At 48.4% G+C, this 21,841-nt stretch overlaps 9 protein-coding genes and 1 non-coding gene across 13 annotated transcripts; 5 read left to right on the top strand and 5 right to left on the bottom strand.

The window, feature by feature from the left end:
* Positions 1-88: 88 nt before the first annotated feature.
* On the top strand, positions 89-979 carry FOIG_08030 (uncharacterized protein; the record flags this gene model as incomplete). The annotated part of the gene is made up of 1 exon (XM_031207853.1): positions 89-979. One exon carries the CDS (start codon positions 89-91, stop codon positions 977-979), a length of 891 nt encoding a protein of 296 aa, XP_031061987.1.
* A 672-nt stretch (positions 980-1,651) lies between these two features.
* Positions 1,652-2,368, bottom strand: FOIG_08029 (histone H4; the record flags this gene model as incomplete). Its single annotated transcript, XM_031207852.1, has 6 exons — positions 1,652-1,738; positions 1,795-1,857; positions 1,911-1,998; positions 2,069-2,084; positions 2,138-2,169; positions 2,229-2,368. The coding sequence occupies 6 exons, from the start codon at positions 2,366-2,368 to the stop codon at positions 1,652-1,654; spliced, it is 426 nt and encodes a 141-aa protein (XP_031061986.1).
* A 309-nt stretch (positions 2,369-2,677) lies between these two features.
* FOIG_08028 (uncharacterized protein) lies at positions 2,678-5,763 on the bottom strand. 3 transcript variants are annotated; one of them, XM_031207849.1, is made up of 4 exons: positions 5,248-5,763; positions 5,024-5,102; positions 4,401-4,595; positions 2,689-4,352 (listed from the first exon to the last, which is right to left on the bottom strand). In XM_031207849.1, the coding sequence occupies exons 1-4, from the start codon at positions 5,409-5,411 to the stop codon at positions 3,279-3,281; spliced, it is 1,512 nt and encodes a 503-aa protein (XP_031061983.1). In that variant the 5' UTR covers positions 5,412-5,763; the 3' UTR covers positions 2,689-3,278. The 3 variants fall into 3 exon arrangements, with proteins under 3 accessions (XP_031061984.1, XP_031061983.1, XP_031061985.1); XM_031207850.1 differs by having other exon boundaries at positions 2,678-4,352; positions 4,401-5,102; positions 5,248-5,575; XM_031207851.1 differs by having other exon boundaries at positions 5,024-5,763.
* A 918-nt stretch (positions 5,764-6,681) lies between these two features.
* Positions 6,682-8,796, top strand: FOIG_08027 (survival factor 1). Its single transcript, XM_031207848.1, has 4 exons — positions 6,682-7,059; positions 7,149-7,364; positions 7,414-8,215; positions 8,292-8,796. Exons 1-4 carry the CDS (start codon positions 7,037-7,039, stop codon positions 8,382-8,384), a joined length of 1,134 nt encoding a protein of 377 aa, XP_031061982.1. The 5' UTR covers positions 6,682-7,036; the 3' UTR covers positions 8,385-8,796.
* Positions 8,797-9,008: 212 nt separating this feature from the next.
* On the top strand, positions 9,009-10,467 carry FOIG_08026 (uncharacterized protein). Its single transcript, XM_031207847.1, has 2 exons — positions 9,009-9,974; positions 10,026-10,467. The coding sequence occupies exons 1-2, from the start codon at positions 9,687-9,689 to the stop codon at positions 10,224-10,226; spliced, it is 489 nt and encodes a 162-aa protein (XP_031061981.1). The 5' UTR covers positions 9,009-9,686; the 3' UTR covers positions 10,227-10,467.
* On the bottom strand, positions 9,344-11,838 carry FOIG_08025 (uncharacterized protein). The gene is made up of 2 exons (XM_031207846.1): positions 10,999-11,838; positions 9,344-10,942 (listed from the first exon to the last, which is right to left on the bottom strand). The coding sequence occupies exons 1-2, from the start codon at positions 11,439-11,441 to the stop codon at positions 10,552-10,554; spliced, it is 834 nt and encodes a 277-aa protein (XP_031061980.1). The 5' UTR covers positions 11,442-11,838; the 3' UTR covers positions 9,344-10,551.
* Positions 11,839-12,172: 334 nt separating this feature from the next.
* On the top strand, positions 12,173-12,262 carry FOIG_08024. The gene has a single exon. It is a non-coding gene; the product is annotated as a tRNA-Ala (tRNA).
* A 129-nt stretch (positions 12,263-12,391) lies between these two features.
* Positions 12,392-16,668, bottom strand: FOIG_08023 (uncharacterized protein). Of its 2 annotated transcripts, XM_031207845.1 has the most exons (2): positions 12,796-16,668; positions 12,392-12,732 (listed from the first exon to the last, which is right to left on the bottom strand). In XM_031207845.1, exon 1 carries the CDS (start codon positions 16,291-16,293, stop codon positions 13,024-13,026), a length of 3,270 nt encoding a protein of 1,089 aa, XP_031061979.1. In that variant the 5' UTR covers positions 16,294-16,668; the 3' UTR covers positions 12,392-12,732; positions 12,796-13,023. The 2 variants fall into 2 exon arrangements, with proteins under 2 accessions (XP_031061979.1, XP_031061978.1); XM_031207844.1 differs by having other exon boundaries at positions 12,392-16,668.
* Positions 16,669-16,911: 243 nt separating this feature from the next.
* On the top strand, positions 16,912-19,034 carry FOIG_08022 (uncharacterized protein). Its single transcript, XM_031207843.1, has 2 exons — positions 16,912-17,588; positions 17,648-19,034. The coding sequence occupies exon 2, from the start codon at positions 17,686-17,688 to the stop codon at positions 18,484-18,486; it is 801 nt and encodes a 266-aa protein (XP_031061977.1). The 5' UTR covers positions 16,912-17,588; positions 17,648-17,685; the 3' UTR covers positions 18,487-19,034.
* Positions 19,035-19,320: 286 nt separating this feature from the next.
* Positions 19,321-20,840, bottom strand: FOIG_08021 (uncharacterized protein). Its single transcript, XM_031207842.1, has 4 exons — positions 20,535-20,840; positions 20,438-20,451; positions 19,807-20,380; positions 19,321-19,744 (listed from the first exon to the last, which is right to left on the bottom strand). Exons 1-3 carry the CDS (start codon positions 20,618-20,620, stop codon positions 19,914-19,916), a joined length of 567 nt encoding a protein of 188 aa, XP_031061976.1. The 5' UTR covers positions 20,621-20,840; the 3' UTR covers positions 19,321-19,744; positions 19,807-19,913.
* Positions 20,841-21,841: the final 1,001 nt, after the last annotated feature.

The following is a 21,841-nucleotide window of genomic DNA, read 5'->3' as shown; positions in this document are numbered from 1 at the left end:
GTTGAAATGTTTCCGTCATGAATCATATTCAATATGGCCGGCTTGGGAACAAACCTTGACGGAATCAAAACGGGTAAACCAAAACACCATGACTAACATCGCAACCATAGCTTTCTTCACATTCCTCCGCGCCAACCTTGTCCTCCACTCGGCAATGACTTCAGCCACCAGCACTCCGCAATTTGGTCCATCTGTTCCTTTTTCCTCTTTTGTCCCGCCATCTCCCTCTCCGCTTGCAGCTTCTACGCCATACTTTGGTCTCGACAACGACGATGACGTCGAGCCGTTGTCCCTCGAGGTTCTCGACAAACCTCAAGACAAGGTTGAGGGTATGCGCCTCGTCGCCGACTCAATTGCCCAGATGCGCCAAAGAGCCTCTTTGAACCTCGTTTTCCATCCGCTTTGTCTTGCCGGCCTATCAGCAACCTTGGCTGCCATTTACCATTTCGGCGGCGTTACTCGTGACTCAGGACTTGGTATGACGGTTTCTTGTGGAGTGATCATGAGCTACCTTATGGGTATTCGTTACTTGGCCAACGGTTATATTTCTTTGGCTGAACGCTTGCGATGGAACTGGCTACGTGCTGATGACGGAGAGGAGGATACCCTGCTGGCTGCTCGATTGAACCAAGACATCATCGGAACCCTCGTTCTACGCCTTGAGCCCAACCCGACTTCTAGCCACAGACGCAGACGATCGCTTTCTCTACGAGGAGGCAAGGGTGTCATTCGCGCGTGGACCACCAACCTCAACTACCGTGGAAAGGGCGTTGGAAAGGATCTCCTCCAGGAGGCTGTCCGTGTTACCAAGGAACGTTGTGGAAAGGATGCTGAAGTTGGGTTTGCTCAAGAGCACGCCAACAGCGCCATGTTACTGCCCGGCATCTTCAACGCCCCCTTCCGACGTGACGAGGTCCGAGCTACCAGGGCTTTGGATGGTATCTTGTCCAACTGGGACTTTGTTAAGAAGAGGAGGTAAATGAGTTGAGTTGATCAACCATTGCTTCACATGTTCAAGGGACGAGGAACATATATCGACGAGTTGGTCATCAACAGGACGCGATTATACGAGATGACGATGATGAGATGAGGAGGAATGGGAGACGACAAGGAGAATATTTGAAGAATGCTTTGAACGAATACCCCGGAAGACGATACAATCGACGGAAAGAAGTTACAACCACTAAACAATTACAAAGATACCACTAGAAGAGGGGATATGCTAGAGTATAGACTCTGGGTCAGTCAGGGGAGACGAGATGCTACTGGAGGAAGCATGTAATGGTTGGAGGAGCGACTCTCTCTTTCTTTTTTTCTTATTTCTTTCTTTTTTTGATACCGTACCTACTCGTACTGTCACTTGAGATACCCCAGATCATACCATATTCCTTTCGTTTACAGAAGTTCATAATTTATCAGGTTATGGCACAGCTCATGATCAATATCAATCAATCTTTCGATTCTCCTAAACAGGATATGCGTTTTCCCGTACGCCAGTTTTTCTGTTTCCCTATCCTTCCACAAATGCTCATGGTATTAAACACGCAACCTGGACCAACATGCTAATAAACAATGCGTGAAAATGACGCCTAACACCGCTCATATCAAATGAAAGACACGTAAAAGCCGATTTCGCAGAAACGATTTAGCTTTACATCTTAGGTTTATTTCGACCATCATAGGTGTCCGGATCAAAGCCATAGATGGGTCTACCGAAACGGGAGAGGCTGTGAATAACCTGTTCGTATGTCAGTCAGTGCTCTTTAGCAGTGGCAGGCAGTGCAAGAAACTCACATCATGGACTGTGACAGTCTTAGCGTTTCGGTACTCAACGTAGATGACGCACATCTGGAGGATCTGATAACGGCGTTAGTATAGATCAAATGAAGCAGTGTACACATATTACATACCGCTTCAAGACGCGATTTGAGCGCAGCTCGGACCTCATCGTAGATTCCAGCTGAAATACGCTTGACACCTCCTCGGCGTGCTAGACGTCTATGTTTCATTGTGTCAGTATCGATGCTCATATGTCTCAGGTAGATGGAGGTGAATATAATTCACTAACCGGATAGCGGGCTTAGCTAAATCGACTTGTTAGCAGCGATCCTTAGTGAGGAATGAGTGCATAACTTACTGACTCCAGTAATCGAATCTCGAAGGATCTTTCTATTAGATTGTTAGTATGTAATTCCACTGTCTTAGTTTAGCTTTGGAATTAACTTTACCGATGTCGACGACCTCCTAGGACTGTCTTTCCTGAAGCCCCACGGTGAACTTGACCTTTCTTTTGGAAAGGGACAACCTTTCCGCCAGTGAAGGTCGGTCGTGAACCCGAAGGCCCGCCGCGTGTAGGAACGGTTGGCATCTCTTGGAGGTTTGCTAGTCGAGTTGAGGGTTAAATGACGAACGTAACCCAGATGAATATAGGATTAGGATTTAAAAATACCTGATTGCGTGTATCTCTTCGGTGAATTTTTGAAGGAATAATTAATTCTTAGATTCGCGTGATCTCTCTGTTGTTGGTTGGAGGGGAACTCGTGTTGTTCTGTTGCTCTGTATCATCTTTGCTGCAGCACGTGACTGCCACAGTTAATCACTGGCAATCACTGTCAGGAGATTCAACGACAGGTAACACAGGAATCTTGAGGGCAAAGGAATTAACTTAGCGAGGGAGAAACCATAGATACAGGTGAATAAATAGGCCGCCCGAGTTACCACGATAACGGATTCAACGGCTTGGGGTCATCGCATTCTACGCCATGCTTCACAAGCTATGCTATCGATGTCATATCAGATAAGTGATGAATCAAAGCCAGGGTCTATTTTCCATTGCGAGAGCAGCCAAACTTTTGATAACTACCATCTTCTCCGTCTCCTCTTGCACTTGCACTTGTACCCGAGAAGTCCCACACTCCCAAGACTGAATCCTCGTACCGTGTATCCGTATACCGAGTTTCGCATTCGCATTCATCGTCCCATTAAAACATTTGTATGCTCCTCAATCATCTCTTACACTTCGAAACAAAGAGGCCAAAACGCCTAGAATCCTCGCTGCCCTTGCCGCTAGGAGGTATATCATGAAAGAAAAGCGAGGGCGACGGACGCCTCGCACAGGGGGTATAAATCAAGATGAGTCGTAATTGATGCCAAGACACCGAGCAATGAATCTGACAGTAGCGTTGGGTCAATGACAAATGAAGTGTCAGTTTAAGCGACTGACGCAGATATCAAGTTCATTTCGTTACTAGTCGGAGACGCTTACAACATCACTCTTCTCATGTAGCTGCATTAGCGGGCGCGGGAGTTTCTGTCCCCTCGGTAGCCTCAGGAGAGGCGTCGGCGGTAGCAGCGGCATCAGCTGCCTCAGCTGCCTCAGCTGCTTCAGGCGCGCCAGGTGCTTCAGATGCATCAGGTGCGTCAGGGATCTCAACATCCTCCGTTTTCGTTGTTTCTTCTGCGGCCGCAGGTTGGGAATCATCAATTACGGGCATGTTAGGATCAATCGGAACGTCCGCAGCCTCGATCTCATCCTCGGTTTTGGGAACAGAACCTTCTTTTGAACTCTCAGGATGTTGTGGCAACTCAGTTGACTCAGGAGCATCCACGACAGGGGCAGATTCGACAGCCTCGCTCGGTCTAGAGGCTTCCGAAGCCAGCAATGCTTCAGCAGCCGCCTCAATATCTGCTTCTGCTTGTGTCTTTGTGGGCTCTTCAATGGTACGTGGTCTCTTGGCGGGTCTCTCTCCAGGGGCCGAGTTGGCTTCTTGGAAAGCTTGAAGCTCGAGTTCAAGTTCATCTAGGCGTCGCTTGAGGCTACTCTCTCGCCGGTGGCTATCCTCAAGCTGCCGGCGCAGCTGAGCCTCGCTCTCCTGTGTTTGCTCCAGTTGAGAGCGCAATTGGTTTAACTGCTGTCCGCTTCTAACGACAGCTTCTTGTTGCTCGAGTTGGCTGAGGCGGCCTCGGAAAAGCTCAATGATCACTTCGAGTTCGCTGACCCGCGTCTTCAGGCTTGAGTTGTGCGCAATAAGTTGCTCATGCGTCTGTGGCGCGTCCATTTTGCGATCCCCATTCGTGGGAGATGACGCGCGGCCTTCCCCTGTTGCGACAAAGCCGGTCTGGTAAGGGTCGTCGACCATGAACTGGGATAGGCCATGCGCGTACATAGAGGGAGTACCGGTGCGGGAGATTGGTGAGTCGGCTCCGTCATGGCCGTTCGATCTCTGGGACGCTCGTCGCGCGGCTTGAGCAGCATGTGCGGCGGCAGCAGCAGCCTGTCCGGTCGTGTCGAATCCATTTGCATCGGTCGTAGGGAATCCTTGCGCAGCTGCTTGTTGCTGCTGTTGTTGTTGCTAGTCCGCGTTAGCAATGCGCAATGCCTCTGAGCGCATTGGACTAACCTTTTTCTTATTCGCCAAGTCAGGGCGCATTGTCTTGACTCGATTGCGACTCTTGATCACGTCTGTCTTGAGCGAAATTGGCCGGGGTCTACCATGCAGCTTGAGGAACAAGCCACAGGCATTGCACAGAACCGAGCCAAATTCGTCGCGACGCCATAATGGCGTTGTAGAGGTACTGCAATTTTGGCAGGTAGGCTGCGTTGATCCGTTAGTTGCCATCATGGTGCCGGTTGTTGAGTGTAAAGTGAGTACAGTGCAATGCAATGCGAAAGCGGGAGGGAGAGTGATGATTATTATCTCGGCCACGATAAGAGGATGGAGTAAAATTCTTTGGCTGCAACGTAACTGGCTGCGCTTGATAAGCCAGATAAGCCCAAGACCCATCGACCATCCCGCAAGTGCTTAGTGTGGCAAGGGTTGGAGATAAGACACGTGATTGTATCGATCAGCGGCGATAAGGCCAGGTCAACTGAACTGGCGCCGCAAAAAACGTGACAGGATGCATCTGCTCTCGAGAGATAAGATTGCAGGAAATGACATATGTCGGCCGTAGACCCAGCATATAAAGTGCAACGGGGGAAGTGCTGATAAGATTGTGATAATGAAATATGGTCGCGACTTACCATTGTACTTCCAGATCCCCCACTCGTAGCGGCAGGAGATGCAGTGGCATACATTGCGGGCGACGGAGCGGCCGATGCTCTGCAGACAGGGGTTAGTTAACAATCTTTTTTTTTTTTTGGTAATGGGGGTGTCGGAGGGTTTTGTTTGATGGAGGCTCGAGCTCAAGTCGGCAGTATCGCGCATTCATTGTCACGAATGACGAACAGTTCTTGGGTTATCGTACCTTAGTTGAGATGTTGCTTCTGTAGCCGCGTTGGCAGCAGCAAGAGCCGAAATGCCTGGTAATACGTGTGGTAATGAAGCTGATGCAGAAGTCGAAGTAGAATCTGGTCGAGAAATAGGATCAAGTCCTGTCTGCTGCAGAAGTTGCGCCCCGTCCTCCTCCATGGTGACAATTGCCTGCAAAACGATACAGGGCTGAGGCAAGGTAGGGTAGGGTAATCGATAGGGAGAAGCGCGCGGGATGTTATCGATAATGCTCGATAAAGATTGTGAAGATGGTGGTTGCTCGGCAGTTCTGACTGACGCGCAAGTGCAAGTGTCGATGACTTTGAGGCGCAATGAGGCTGATGAATCTGTGGTAATCGCGAGGTTATAATTCGTGATTTGGTGTAAAGTTGGAAGATACAAGGCAACGTTTTGGGCTGGGCTGATGAGGAAAGAGATAAGTTTGAGATTGGATTGGAAGGTTGCGATCAGAAGTCAAATCAAGTCCAGTGACCGAGCGCGTCGCGCACTGAAGTCCCAGTGTCGCTGCAGTAGATGACGGGCCGAAGGGTTTTAGACTGCAGGTAATAATTAAAGACGCCTTCTGATTGGTCGCTTTGCAATGCCTGGGAATTTTACTTTACTCTTTGTTGCCCCTGTCGGGGAGGGATAAGATAAGGGAAACTTTAACATTTCGTATTTATGTTCATATACCCGCAACTATTGAGTAGATCCGAGATAATCGAGTACGATGTTGTTGATACTGGTTAACTTGGATCCTATATCTTATTGTTAAATATATATATATATGCCTTAGGTCATAGTTTATAAAAGGAGCACGGAGTTTAGACTACTATTTGCAGAGTTTTATTTCGTATGATTAAAATCTATACCTCTTGAATGTTTTCGACAATTCATTGCTATCTGACATTTGCATTCAGCCAATTCCTTGGCGACATCATTCGTTGTGCGACGTCATTCGTTGTGGTCCTGTCTTTGAGGACATTCATTGTTACCTCATCACGACAACAGAGATACCACCAAGTTGATCATCGCAAGGCAACTATGTTATAACGTGTAATTAGAAAATATGAAACCATATATCCAGTTCAAATGGTCAACTCATTAGCAATTTTCGCTTGTCATGACTTCTGGAAATTCCAAGGAGTATCTCTAGGGTAAGTTCAGCATCATGGGACCATTTGGGCATGATTTTGAGATGAGATTACCAGCCCAGCCCGGCGCTGATTTACAATAAGTGGATGCCGGAAGCTACGGGAATTACATTAGCATATTAGTTTCTTCAACACTAAATAAGCAGTTTACTCCTATTCAATGACATGCGTGGCGCAAGACTGCACATATTCATGTTTCTCAACATGCTGTAAGGAGGATATTCTACAGCAATGTAACATGCATATAAGACACTGTACTCTAATATAAAAACTGTAAAGGATAGACGCGTCTTGGTACGCGTTTATGCTCAACACACGTCATTCCCCACATCATCGATTTTGACACCAGCCACAATATCCTTGAAGTACCCCTCCATCACCCAGGGGAAAATCAAGCGGGTGCCGCCACAGAAAAGCAGGCCCAGCGGTGTGAAAGTGACATCGATATTTGGGACTGCAGCTCTAGTATCCAATCCATGCCATAGCCAGCCTTGGGTTAATTAACGACGTCCCCAGCATTTCCTCCATTTCTCGACCCATCATCCCATCAACCTCATTCGAAGCAGAACCCTACTTTCTGTTTCTCTCTCCCTCTTACACATACAAACACACCTTCATATAAAACTCATCATGTTCAACTGGGCCAAGCAACAGTACGTTCTAACCCCCCCTTCAGATCCTTCTTGACCCCACCATGAGATGGACCCTGGAGAGCTTCATGTAAAAATACTGACCGCTATAGACTGGCCAATGTCGCCGGCACCCAGGAGCCTATCTACGGCCCCTCTGCCATCAAGTCTGTCGCTACAGAGGCCGAGAAGACTCCCTACACCGAGATCTCTCGAAATGACCTGAAGTGGCAGGCTATGGACTCTACTTCTGTTGAGACACACACCTTTTACATCTTTGGCGACAACGGTTACATCGCCCTTGCTCAGCTCATCTATAGTAACGTAGCGTATGTTCCGAGTTTCTAGTATCACATGGCTCTGCTAATACCTTCAAAGTGGCATCCGAACAACCTGCCAGTTCAACGCAAAGATCTTCAGCTCAGACCCTTCCAAGCCCCACCTCTGGGCCTCTACACCCCTCAACAACCACGACTTCAACGAGGACAAGACAAGTTTCTACGCCGATGACTGCGCGATCGAGCTGTCCGAGGATGGCACCTTCTACACCATCAAGAGCATGAACGACCCCGACGCCATCGTCAACCTCAAGATCACCCGCTCTACACCCGGTTTCCAAGCCGGAACCACAGGAACAACTCTGTACGGCACCGACCTCGAGAACCCATGGGGATCTATGCGACACGCCTTCTGGCCTCGCTGTGTTTCTGAGGGTACCATCACCACAAAGGACGGCCCCATGGACTTCAAGGGCAAGGCTTTCTTCGCTTACGCTTTGCAGGGCATGAAGCCGCACCACGCTGCATCTCGATGGAACTTTCTTAACTTTCAGGGTCCCACCTATTCAGCTGTCCTGATGGAGTTCACCAGCACTCCCTCGTACGGCTCTACCCTCGTCAACGTGGGTGGTATCGTCAAGGATGGCGAGATTGTCATCGGCGGCGTCGACAACACGGCCACGCACACTCAAGTCAAGAAGGATTCGGAGAATGACTGGCCCGAACCGAGCGACGCCAAATACACCTGGGCCGGAAAGACCAAGGATGGAAAAGCCGTCGAGGCCTCGGTCGAGGGATCTCTCGGAGAGAGGGTTGATCGAGTTGACGTCATGGCCGAAGTCCCCGGCTTCGTCAAGACCATTGTCGCAGCTGCAGCTGGCACAAAGCCATACATCTATCAGGTACAGTTTATTTCTCTGTTTAATTTCCGAGAGACTGGTTTGAACTTAACCCCCTTGCTGACTATAAAATCTATAGTACCATCCCAAGCTCTCCCTGAAGCTGAAGATTGGAGATGAGGAGTTCGTCGAGGAGGGCACCATCTTTACCGAAGCTACTTTCATCTCATGAGGTAGAAGCACGATAGAGTAAAAGACGATGCCACTCTTTATTTTTGGGTGTCGTCTTGAGGACCTCATGGTTTTATTGTTTTCAGAGTACGACTTTTGCATCAACATTGGGTAATACAGTAATCAGATCGGACAATTCGAGTCGGAATCGGACTTGATTAGAAGGAGGGGGAGGGGAAGGGTCGGCGTTGGAGACGGACGGACAGGTCTTGGTCAACTCACTCGTTTAGGACTAACTTAGATGGAACAATGATGCCCTTTCAGCTTTTGAACTATCTATTCTATGTCAAAGTAACTAACTAACTGACCAACCAACCTAATGTTATAGGCTAACTCAGCTTAAACGATCTTTATTTTGACTGACACGTCTCGACGCGTAAAGTTCAGGTCTTGTTGTTAGTAGCTCGCGGGCCGATGATAATGGATGGATACGATCATTGTATTCCCCCTCGTTAGCTGAGATCATCGAGCACGTTCCCACAGTCTTATTGTCTAGTTCCCCATCAAACCTTTCTCACAATGGATAGAATGGATATACTCTATAACTGAAGGGGTTTTTCCTAACTCCAAAGTTTAGCAATTGAGGGAGAAAAGCCAATAATATTGGCAGTTTATCAGGTCAGGTTTCTGTTTCTGCCCCCGCCCACGATATCAAGGGATGAAGAAGACACGAGCCTCTCCACTCCCACACACACACAGAGGATCCTCATGTCTCGCCCGTTGGTGTCTGTCTCGTCACAATCTCTTAGTCTCTTTTTTCTTTCTTACCTGCAATAGTTTCTCTTCAGACTCCTTTTTTGTCTACACGTCTCCTTGCTTTTTCTAGTGCTCCGTGTCTGATCATCTGAGTCGCTGCAGCTCACTTTCTGTACCTGACTAGACGAGTTTAAGCCTCCACATTGAACCGAACCATTTTTGTTGGTGGAGACACAACTCTTTTTCCTCGATCTTGTCAAGGGTCGCGACTTATACGCGCAGAGAGCATTCCTCTAATGTAGAACATCGATGTTTTACTCTGATAGTATTGGGCCGTCCAGCCCCTGGAGATCATTTTTTCTCTAATTACATGGCTTGGGGAGGATAGAGTGATGGCACTAGTGTCAGTTTTACTCCAGAGGAATTGAATATAAGGATTCGAGGATATCCTCTTGTGCAGATAGTATCATCATCCCTCGTTCTTTTACATCTCCCTCAAGAGTAATATTCCATAACTTGGTCTCCCTCTGAGATTCCTCTCTTTTCATCCTCCAGACGAAATACTGAATACCATCAAACAACAACAATAACAACAACAACAACAGCAATGGTCGCCTGTAACTATCACAATGCGTCTTCGTACGCCCCAGTCTTTCCATCTCCTCTCAACCCTACGAACCATGGACCCGAGAACAAATATGCCACAGCTTCAGGACGTATTGTGCGCCGAAGAAGAAGTCGACGAGGACCTCCTGGATCTCACACTCTCACTCAACGACTCCTTCGCGTAAAGGCAGCGGATGCTTGGAGAGGACATGTTCTGAGTGCTCAGGTTGTTCAGTATGAATATGCTGAAGCTGCTGTCATGGGACATAAAGCACCACCAAAGAGCCGAGTAAGTTCCTCCCCAGTACATCTCACCAAGAATGTATCTAACAATCTCTAGAACTGTCTGTATTCAATGGCCGGTCTCAAGAACCTCGGCCTCAACTTCTCACTCTCCGACGCCCACCGAATCGCCAGCAACATCCGTCTTCCCGATCTCACATGTCTCAGGACAAGACGCATGCTGCTCGCCATGGGTCTCGTCGGCCTTCTCCCCGCTCTCAAGGTCCGCGATATGCTCAGAGCAGCTGAGACATTATGACTTGCACAGAAGGGCGAAGATGAACGAAAAGCCATGAATTTTATGATGATTGCGATTGTACCACTACGCCAACATTTGTTAGGCGCGGCGCGTTGGGGAGAGGACCTTTTCTATAGATATACCCGCGTACTTACGCCTGTTTTTCCTTTGCCTTTGCCTTTTCCTAGGTATTCACTCCAGTCTAATACAAACACAAACACAAATACAAATACAAATACAACCAACCATTTCTTTAACCGTACCAAAATACACTCCTAGCTTAGTACATAGGTATCATACATCGTCTAACATAAAGAAAACTCATGCGTAACTAATTCTTCTTTTCTCATTGATCTTTCTTGTCCACCGTTTCAGTGGACCCTGGTTTCTCGGCAGCTGCACCAGGTGAACTCTCTTTAGGTGGGCTCTGACTATCTGGGTCTTGAACGGCTTGCTCGACCTGCCATATAGCCCTTTCGAGCTCCACTTCAAGAGCCGGCATGTCAAGAGTGTCTGAGAAAGTCTGAACTTCCTTTTGTGTAAGAAGGGTGCGTTCCTTATTGTCCGGCTCTTCGGCTGGTGGGGCATGTAGTGCGTAAAGCCGGTCGAGCTTCTCAGAGGGAGCTAGGCGTAGGAGCTTGTTCTCGAGGAGCCATTGGAGATGCTTTCCACCTGAGATGGCTCTGCCGTGTGACCACGCTCTGTAGACGAGGTAGAAGAAGGGCAAGTTGGGGATGCTGTGTATGTTAGTCAGCGGATCGAGAAAAAAAAAGCAAAGAAGATATGTACTCACATGGGTACGAGCGCAAATGGAATAGTAATCGGCATGCCGACAATGCACCACACAAGCCTCTTTTTGTGCAGCGCCTGACGCTCCGTCGCAAGAGTCTTGAGGATACCCTCCGCCTTATTCGGCGGTATCACCGAGCTCGGGAAGCACAAGTCGACCTTTTCCTTCATCTCAATCTCCTTCCCACGGCGTCTCACCGACAGAGGCGGTACAGACTTCAAGCCCCATTCTTCATATGGGATGCGACGAAAAGCGTAGTTGCCGTAATCGACGACCTTGCGCTTCCATCCAGACTCCATCTTCTCCCATTGCGCCCACGTCTTGGCTGCCCAGGCAGTGCCCTTGTCAACATATGTTCTTCCTTGTGGCGCAGTATTTGCTTCGAGTCGTTTCGCATAGAGGAGAGTTCGCCGCGTCGAGAGCGGTAGGAGGTATAATCTCATCATCTTGGCAGTCGTTTGCTGCAATGCGCCAGAGGAAGCTATGTCAGAGTAGAAAGCTCGCCGTAAGAAGATCGTAGAACCAGCACAGCAAACTATCGTAGCATGACGTCTGTGATATAAATCTTTATGGCAAGAACCGCACGGATAGAAAAGAAGCCGGTGAAGAAAAAAAGCGACTAGTAGAGAGGAATTGTTGCCTCCTGCTCAACAACTTTGGTTGGTAGAGGAATCGCACAGGGATTCTATGAGAGAGAAAGGCTAGAACCGTGGCGAAGCTGACGACGATGATTTTTTTTTCTAGTGAGCTCCAGAACTTGGAGTTTGTTGGAGCTGGAGCTGGAGCTTGCTTGGGCTGGAGTGGAATTGGAGGCCCCCAGAGAGAAATGGACGGTGACGCACATGGTCGTCATGGTTGGAGAATAGATTAATACTTGATTTACACGTGCATCGACTCTTGAATTCTACTATGGTATGCATTATCTTTACCACGAGGATATTTGATAGGGCAACACACTCCATTAAATTTAAAGCAGCGTCTTTTTACTTATATAAATACAAATACAACACCATCTCTACTGTATCTTCTAAATGCACTGCCATGGCCAAGAGATTCAACCTGCACGATTCAGGCCCCCCCACTTCACCTCTAACCCCACCATAAATCGACACCATCACCAATTCTCACAAACCACCGACATAGCACACATTTCCAGCAGCTACTTCAACAATTCCTCGGGCGAATGGTTTAGTGGTATAATACTCCCTTAGCATGATTCATCCGAATAATCTGGGAGTGGTCCAGGGTTCGATTCCCTGTTCGTCCAACACAGGCGGTTAGATTCCGCTGTTATACCTTCTTTTTGCCGTTTTTGCATCTACGTTATGCTGTGGAGACAGAACAATAGTTCTTTTTGTATCAGGTCCCTGAATTACCTTCAAGGGTCTTTTTGAGAGTGAAGACATGCTGAACCTTATCAGATGTCCCTTGTTAAACATGCATATTCACAAGACCCTTCTCAAGAAGCAAATCCTTCCAAATAACCAGACTTTACACAATCGAACAACTCGAATTCCCCTGAAAAAATATCCATCATGTTCCCATCATCACTCGAGCCATGTCTTAAACAGATCTCGATCCCAACGCTCTAACATCCCATAGCGAACAACTCCCAAAAGCCTCTTTATGCAGGGCGACTCTTGACAGTCTTTAGCCTACAGAATCTGTCTGCCCACTTCCCCATAGTTCGCATCATGGAGATTTTCTTTGACTCAAGCCCCGTTTGCCTTTTTGGTGCTACAATTGCTCGATTGGTGCTCCCAGATGTTTGGTACCTGAGACATTGGAACTGAGACCTACAGCTTTGCTTCTTCAAGCTCCGAGCTAAATCTTTGAGCTTTTGCGGGCAAGTCCTAGGACACGTATACGAATTGGAATTGGTATTTCGTGTATTGATCAATTGTCTCTAGATTCATTGTCGTGGTATCGACTCGCTGCGCTTCAATGCCCCTTCTATCCTGTATGAACTCCCATCTCTTCTGAATCCATAGTCGTACAATACAATGTGCACCTTTAAAAAGCCCAGACTTATTCATCTTTAGCTCCATGCACGGGACTCTTCGCCCGTGAAGCTCCCTTGCCCACAATCTTCTCCGCCCAGTTCCACCCGCCCGACGGCCCCTGCGCCTCTTTGCCCTTGTCCTGCTGATGAAGCGCCGATGGGGACGTTGGCGCAGGCAGATCACCTCCAAAATCAAGATCACTATCACAGTCGCTATCGTGCCAGTCTCGCTCGCTCCACGTCACAGAGTCCGCTCGTTCCGTCTTTGGCCGCTGGTGCGTTGATGCGTCGCTCCCTCTTTGGGACTGCTGTGGCTTCGGAAGATCCGATACTTTGTCCATAGCTTCCCGAGACTCACTATCTGTTCGAGTCATACTTGCTAAGTTGTCTCGACTCTTCTTGAGCTCGGCTCCGTGCTCGTCAGGAGGCTCGTTCATGTTGCGGGCCCGCTCGCGGCCGTGTTCGTCCTCGTCGCGAAGACGAGAGGCCGCCGAGTCGCTGAAGTGGGCATCGACCAAGTGCTTGATGACAGGCCAGCCATACGCGTTGGCAAACATGCGGCGGACCAGGACGTTGTTGTGAGCATCGGGCTCAACCTTTACAAGAACCTTCCTCCAAGACAGGTCCTTGTGGTAGGCTCTTGCAATCTTCTCCTCAACTCGCATGTTTGAAGTGTCGATAACTTCATGAATATCTTTATCGGGATTCGTGTTCGCTGTATCATCGTAGTCTTTAGCTGACAATGAACTGTCCTCATGGTTCACATGAGGATAAGGCGACGAATCCGCGCTGCTGGTAGAGGCCTGTCCTATCGAGTTCTGTCGTTGGCCCGTCTTCCTCCTGACCAATGTAGTAGGACGTCTCTTCAATGGTGGACCAGGTATATCAGCTGGGTGATAAACACGATCGTGGAAAATAGTTCGCGGCCGCTTGGATGGATCGATCAGGTACTCAACATCGGGTACCTTGGGGTTGAGCAGATCGCCAGCAGATTCAAAGATAGTCGTTCTTGGAGGAGCAGTCATCTCATCTTCGCCGTCATGACCAGTTGTAACCTTGGACTGTTTAGTCGAAGCAGCCTCAGAAGCAGTATCAACACTGCCATCGGCTGATTCATCGAGCTTGAGAGTCTGACTCTTGGAATATATCTTCTTCTGCCTCTGCGACACACTAGGAGGCTTTGGAGGCTCATTACTCTTGAAGAAGTTGAAGAATCCCGCTAATGGTCCGCTGTTGGTTGAATCAGCAGAGTCAGACGGTACCTCATCACCATATGGCGTTGCCACAGAACGCAGACTCGCTCTGTCATCATCAACCATAGCCGTGCTTGGTGGCTGTGGAACCTCGCGCATATTTTCGTGAGTCTGAGGAGATGAAGTACCAGACTGTCCTGCTGAGCCGTTTCCAAGTTGCTTCTGGCGAGCCTGATTTGTACCTGTCAACTCAGCCCATCCGAATCCAACGACTGTTTCGACCAAGCCAGCATCTCGTCGAGCTTTCTCAACACGCCCGAGTCCTTGCCAGTCCAGGAACAAAAGACAACTTGTGCGAAGTGGTACAATTCCATCGTTGACCACGTTGGAGTAAACAGTTCTGTTTCGGAACTTCTTCAGCGCGGTATGTGCAGGGCCAGTCGGTAAGATTCTTAGAAGCGGTTTTGACTCAGGTTGTGTCTCCCCGTAAACCTTCTTATGCGCCGTCTCGCCCAAGTTTCCCACAATAGCACCCCAACCACTCCGTGCAAGTGTCGGAGCTCTCCATGTCAGACCAAGATCCTTCCCTGTCCTGCCAACGAGACCAGAGTCCAGAGCAAACTTGACGTATAAAGGATTTTCGTTGCTCAGACCCAGAAATGGTGTAGCCAAAGCAACAAAGTTGATTGGCTTGATGAGGTCGAAGAACTGTGGTGAGTGTTTTTGTATATATGCAATGGCGTATGTCTGAACAAGACCACCAAGAGAGTGAGCAATAAAACTTATGCTCGTAATCTTGTATGGACGTTCCGCCTTGTGAAGATGTGCCCCATCCTTGCTGAGATGAATAGTACTGTGTTTGTGTACCGGTTTCTGCTGGGGATCGTGCTTATCAAAATTGTGAGTTATAGCATCAGTCATTCCTTTCCCTGTCGGTAGGAATGGCTGATCTGGGTATGTCATGGACAGGACGTATCTAGCGAGCCTCTTCCCGAGATACTTAATTCCTCGCTCAGTTTTCGTCGAGTTGCCTGAATAACCACGAACAATAACCTCTTCATCATCGTCATCCTCATGGTCTTCACCCTCCACTTTGTCCATGTCCTTTGTGTCGTGAGAATCTGATTCGACAAGACCATTGCCTGATTTCTTCCTCGCGGCTCGTTCCCGGGCCCGCCGTGCCTTGGCATCGATCTTGGCTTGCTTGACAGCTGCATCAATGCTCTCTTTCATGAAGAGCATATCTGCGCCAAGATTGCTGTGCAGACCATGTGTCAGAACCACCATGTGGACCTTTTTCTGTTTCTTTTTGGGGTTCTCTGGTTTTGATTCATCGCCTTTTGTTTCGGGATCGCCAGTCTTGACGACACTTTCTACATGCTGATCTGCACCTGAACGCTTTTCAGCGCGCCCTTCTCCTTTGTCATCCCAGCCTGGAAGTCTAGGGGTATTCCACAATGCTGCAGTATCTTCGACCTTGAGTTGTATCGCGCGAGAAAAGACACCTCGTGGCTGCGCAGAATGATGTCCTTCTTTGGCCTCCACGCCTTGTTGGTAGTCGCTGATCTTTCCAGGCTGAGGAACTTGGGATTGTCCACCGACCACAGGACTCGAGTTGCTGAGGCTTAAAGACTTCTTGTCACGAGCCAACACAACCTCGAACCCAACAGCAGCAGAAGTCGAGAACAGAATCTGTGAAGAGACCTCAACAATCCAACTGGCGCTTTCATGATCATGCTCTGGCGCCTTTCCAAAGCCTCCATGACTTCCTAACCCAGCACTCTGTCGGATTGTAACCGGAACCACAAGCTCGCATTCCCAAGAACCACCCGCCTTGACCATGGGCTCAAACTCTGGCACTCCATAACGCTCAGGATATTCAAACTTCTCGTTGGGGTTGAATGCAGCGGGGTAAGCGGCGGCGGAAAGAGTATATGGTCCGTGGACGAAAGCGGCTCGGAGGGCGATGGCCGAGGTGTTGCGTACGCGCAGGAAGAGCTTCTCAGGTGACGGTAAGATCCGGTCTTGAGATGGTATGTATGTTATGGTATATCGAACGACTTCGCCTGTCTTGAGGCTGCCGACTTGATGGAGGAGAAGCATCTCGTCGCAGGGCGCAGGTGGGAGTCTAGTCGTCGTGGGACAGGTTTTTTGTGATTTGAAGCTGCACGTGCTCGATTAAGCTTATAGACATTCGAGTGCAAGATGTCCTAGAGGGTAAGTTTTGACGTCACCATGCCTCGAGCATTTGTTTCGAAACACAGAACCAACTATCGTAAGAACTAGCGGAATAGTCGATTTAAGAAAGATGACGGTGAAAGGGGACCTCAACCGAGGGAGCCGAGTTCGTAAACAGTGGTGACCGTAGAGAAAAGCACAGAAATACAAGAAAGGCAAAGACAACGACAGAAAAAGGGTCTAGAAACAAAACATGGAGCACATGCAGTGTAATTGTATGTACAATGACGGTAAGCTCGCCCTTGTTTTCTGTGGTGTCCTCCAATCTCGCTCCGTCGAAACCGGTCATTAGAGAACAATGGGGGCCAATCAGCGCTGAGCGTCGACATCACTCCTATGGCGGGGCAGTTGTTTTAGGGGCCTACGGGAGTTGCAGGGGCCCGAGCTTCCCGCTGAGTGAGGTTTAGTGATCAGCTGCCCGCGATGGGCGAACTTAATTCTGTTGGGCGTTCTCATTCCACATTACGCGGTCATTTTGAACGACAACGCTACTCCATTCCGTGCCTTGATATTAAGTTCTGGATGACTTCATTCATTTAGACCCTTAGAATCCATACTAGTTGCTCTTCTATTGTGAAAACGACTTTAATAAGTACACAGTCCTTTGTACACCACTTGGGTGCCACACTGTCAAGGAGCTGCTTTGGCTGACTAAGATAATCGAGCCATGCATCTCACCACACATTCATATCTGCCTTACCTCATGCTTCTTACATCTTCATGCCTTGATTGCCATAAAATACAGCAACATGATTGACAAAGATTCCAAGTATTTTTCTCTAAGCGGTGACATCCCAATTGGTGGACCAAGCACCTGGCATATTATCGACTGGGACCAGAGACGGGTTGTCTCAGTAACTATGGACGGTGAGCAGGACGACGAGAGCCTCGCCATTGAACATTTCAGCCGCCATAGCGATCCACTATCACCCGATATTCACAGAATATATGTATCGCATAACGACGAGATCAACTCAACATATACGGACTCGAAAAATGATCCAACCTGCTGTGTACACTATCCATCCCTTCACGATGCCTGTCCCCCAGAAGAAGAAGTTCAAACTGTTCGGCGAGACAAGCTTGAGGAACTCGAGAGGCTTGGTCCCAATGCGGACCTTGTTGCATACTCTCCATGTATAGAGGGATCTGCTAAAAAGGTAAAATCTAGGTGCCGGCCTTGAATGTCTTGCCCTACGATAAAGCTGACCCTTGGGAGGTCGTCTTTAAGTACTACTTCTTGTGGCAGTCGCCCAAATGTCCTGGAAGGAGATGAATCTATGGATGCGTCTCCCATGCCATCCAAACATCGTCCCGTTTGACCAAGTGGTCGTTGACGAGCTTGAGGGTCGTATAGTCGGATTCACTAGCAACTATGTGCCTGGCGGCAATCTAGAGGAGAACAAGTCGCGCGTGTTCAAGCTCAAGTGGCTACAACAACTTGTAAAGGTCGTAGACGAATTGAACCTCGGACATGGCATCGCGCACCAAGATATCGCTCCACGGAATCTCCTGATCAATGAGTCGACAGACTCTATCATGCTCTTTGATTTCAACTTCGCGGCCCGCATCAACTGTCCCTCATCTGGAGAGGGTGAGAGCTACGTCGAGGAACGGAACGATATCAAGGGCGTTATATTTACCATCTACGAGATTATTACTCAAGATGATAGTCTCCGGAGTATTCCTCACGAAGATCAAAACCTCGATAACATCGAGTTAAAATGGGTGAAGCATCCGGGGGTAAAGCTAGACCATCCAGTCGAATCATATCAACTTATGTTGAAGGAATGGCGGGAACGAAGGGAACGAGACTCTCGTTCAGGCAATGTCCCAAGGCTCATTGACTGGCCGGCCATGCCCAAGCCACCGCAGAAGACCATTTCTTTAAAAACTGTACAAGGGCAGACAACCTCCGTCACAGTGGACAACTGGTATGAGAGGCGGCAGGATATCCGGGGTAGAGGTGATAAGGTACTAAACTGGGAACGGCCACCACAGAGACTACTAGACAACGGGATTCGGGTGCTCTCGACCGGTGAGATACCCAACTGCTAAAAAGCCGGGTTTCTCGAAGCTGTATGTGGCCCAATACGCGTACGCAGGTCTACGACGTAAGTATCTGGCTTCCGCGGAAGCAAATACACAGGGTAGTTTTGTCACAAACCTCGGAACAAAAACCAATTCAAATATGCATCTCAGCCGTGATGGCGTGGTAGTTCGGGGGGCTAGGAGAATGCATAATTTATGGAGAAATATCAACCAATTCGATCCCCTTTCCTTATATATTGGTTAATTCTTCTGCAACACCAATGGTTTAAGCAATTACTCTGGATTTGGCCAGTGCATAAATTCAAGATGAACAGTATACTAAACGTTCATCGTCCGATCTTTGCAGTGACTCTTGCGAAGAACAAATACATAATCCCTCACAAGATAAGTTTCGCATCTATCCTTTATAAAAGTCTCCTAGACAAGAGAAGAATACCGAGTAGCAATCTGGCAATTTCATCGCAATACACGTTCCGTATGCCAGCCAATTCAGTTAGCAATGACCAGAGGTGCGGTATCTAACCGAAACTTAGCGAAATCCGAAGACGAGTATTGGTTAGTTACCTCATCTGGAGCTACCTCGGAGGGAAGGGGAGATAAAGACTGTTCTTTGCTTCTGGAGAAGACCTTTCCGATATCATGTGTTGAGAGAAGTTGCTCGAGCGTCGTCCCACTACGTGGTGGTTTGTCTTGAGCTTGTGTAGGAAATTCGTCTTTGACCAATTGCTCAATTTCATCAACGCAAAGTCATGCTATAAAACCGGATTAGTATTAAGTCGATAAGAGAGTTTGTCCTTCTTTGACACCATATGGGTCAATGGGTCACGGAAAATGTCTAACTAGTTCTTACCGGTTGCAATCGACATGCTCTCATGGACCCCCCGGGACTCCCACTTGGGCCATTCTTGGCTATCCTGGTGAAGTTTCTGCAGTATGACTTTTAAGCGCCGACTCCGGCTAGAACACTGCATAATTGATGGGACACTTCCTGTACTGAACCGACCTGTATAGTAAGCTGCTGCCGTCAAAGTTGTGAAAACCTGATGTGCGCATGGTTTCTAGAATGGAGTCGAATCGATGGGTCAGTTCGGCTACTGGAGACGGGTCGGCCAGCTTAGTTTCCTCCGCCGATGAGATTCCTTTAGATGAGGATAAAGATGCCAGCCTGCTGCTGCAAGCATGAACATGTCCTTGCAGCGTTGAATGCGGCATTCCTGCGGCGCTGTCATGCAGACCGGGCCCCGGTCCGTGATGGCCGGTCTCACTGAAACGTCTGTTAGTGGATATGCTTAAGTTACGAGATATTATCGGAGTATCATGTCTTACCTGCGTAATCTATGAGAATCCAACTCAGAATGGCTCGGCGCCGATGGGATCCTGCACGCATCAGGCCCTTGTTCGTTCTGGCGCCATAGTGGAAAGCCCTCTGGAACTTATCCAAGCACCGGCTCCGAGCTGTTACGACAAGAACACGTGGGCTGGGAGTCTGGCCCGGTAACGTTGGACTCCATTGGTGCTGATAAACGTTCTATGTCTGACTGTGACCATTCCCGGTCCGGTGAGAACAAAGACACCATGTTGTCTGGTGTGATCAGATTCTGCATGTCAACTCCTGAATACCACGCTGAGGTTGCAGTGGCTGGACCAGAGTTTGGCTGGCCGCTGGGAAATTGTTGACGTTCAAAGTAATCGACCGAGTTTTCGGAACTGCTAGCATACTGAAGAGGTTCGTGATAACTCCCTGGCAGGTAGTGGAGGTTTTGGGTCCGGTCGAGACCACAGCCTTGTTGCATTGTGCTATTATCGGACATGGATACAGGAAGCACTTCTGAGTTTATGCCTACGCCTGCGTATTGAGGTTGTGCCTTGGTAGCCTCACTGCTCTCTTTTGCTCTTCGCCCTATATTCAGACAGTCAGACAGTCAGCCGGTCTGGAGGATGTTGGGCTGGCTCATACTCACGGTGGTTGCGCTGAGATAATCTGTTCTGAATTCTTCCCAAGTTTCGAGTTGGCGAGAATAAATTGGGGAGATCCCTGGGATTGAGCTGATTACCTTCGTCTCTGAACAGCCCTAGGACTAGTGGATCGACGAGATCGTGAGTTCTTGGGAGTAGGTTCCAAGACTTTTTCCAAGAACATACTAATAGTTCAAGCAGGAGAGATCTCTCGGCGTGTCTTGGACTGTTGTATTCGTGGGGAGCCCAAAACCTGTCTATGTCGACAAGTATTTATATTGAGTTGAAGTGTCATTGCCATCTTGCTCACTTGCATCTTGTTATTTCGTTAGTCTACTCCACGTTACTTGACGGACTTGACCTTGCTATAGAACAGGGTTTCCTGCATAGCAAAGTCCAGTACGAAATTTTGCCTTGGATGAGGTCGAGTTGAGTAGTTGGATAGCCAATCACGGGTGGAGTACACCTGAAACCCCTGTGGATGTAACGTGTTGGATATGCTGGATAAACCCCAGTATAGTCTGAGCATCACGAGAATCCTTGAAGCCAATAAGCTGATTGCTTATGCTCTGTAGCAAAGGAACTTTGACAGGATGCTCGTTTTAGTGGGCTGGACTAGGGTGTCCAGCGTAAGCCCAGCTGGGAAGTTTGCCGTCCCGTTCACAGTAACCGCATAAGGGTTAAGTTTAGGATCTTCCCGTGTAGTTTATTTTTGTACTTTAACTTAAGGTAGTCTAGATAACCATCCATCAGACTCAAGATCTTACACTCCACATAATGATCACTCTGTATCGTTGTAGTTTTCGTAGTGGTAAAATACTTGTCATTTTCCTATCCAGTCTTGCCTCAGTGTTTGTTGTTCCATAGAACCAACAGACACGAGCAGGGGTTACGAAAACTGATCATGTCAGTTCACGGCGCTTTCGCCTTATATTGATACTACCTTCCAAGTTGTCTCAGACCCAGATTGTTGAGCGGAGCAAGGCGTCGCAAAGCGAGACAAACCCGTATCGCATGTACAGAGTGGCCCTCATATTTATCTCGAAGGATTGCGGGCCATGCATTGCATGTTTGGGGTATGTTTTCTTTTGACGTGCTTATCCGGAAATTCAATCGCAGTTATAGTTACACCGGAAATCTGCAGCATCAGCTTGGTTAGCCATGTTATGGGGCATGGGTCCACGGATAATATTTATCGTTCCTTGTAAGGTCGTACCGAATTAGTGCTCGTTCCTGACCTACACATGAGTCGATGGAGAAATGCTGATAGTTCTGAATAGGAGGGAGTATTTGACACTGCCTCGGAATGGAAGCCAACTGTCATAAGCAACTCCTGACAACTACCTACCCTAGCCCATGCAATTTAACGCCCTGGTTCTAGGTTCCATATGTATTGCATAGGTAA

Source organism: Fusarium odoratissimum (genome assembly GCF_000260195.1).
Source record: "Fusarium odoratissimum NRRL 54006 unplaced genomic scaffold supercont1.12, whole genome shotgun sequence".
NCBI lineage: Eukaryota > Fungi > Ascomycota > Sordariomycetes > Hypocreales > Nectriaceae > Fusarium > Fusarium odoratissimum.
The sequence above is the reverse complement of the archived record's forward strand: the minus strand, read 5'-3'. Positions and strand labels throughout refer to the sequence as shown.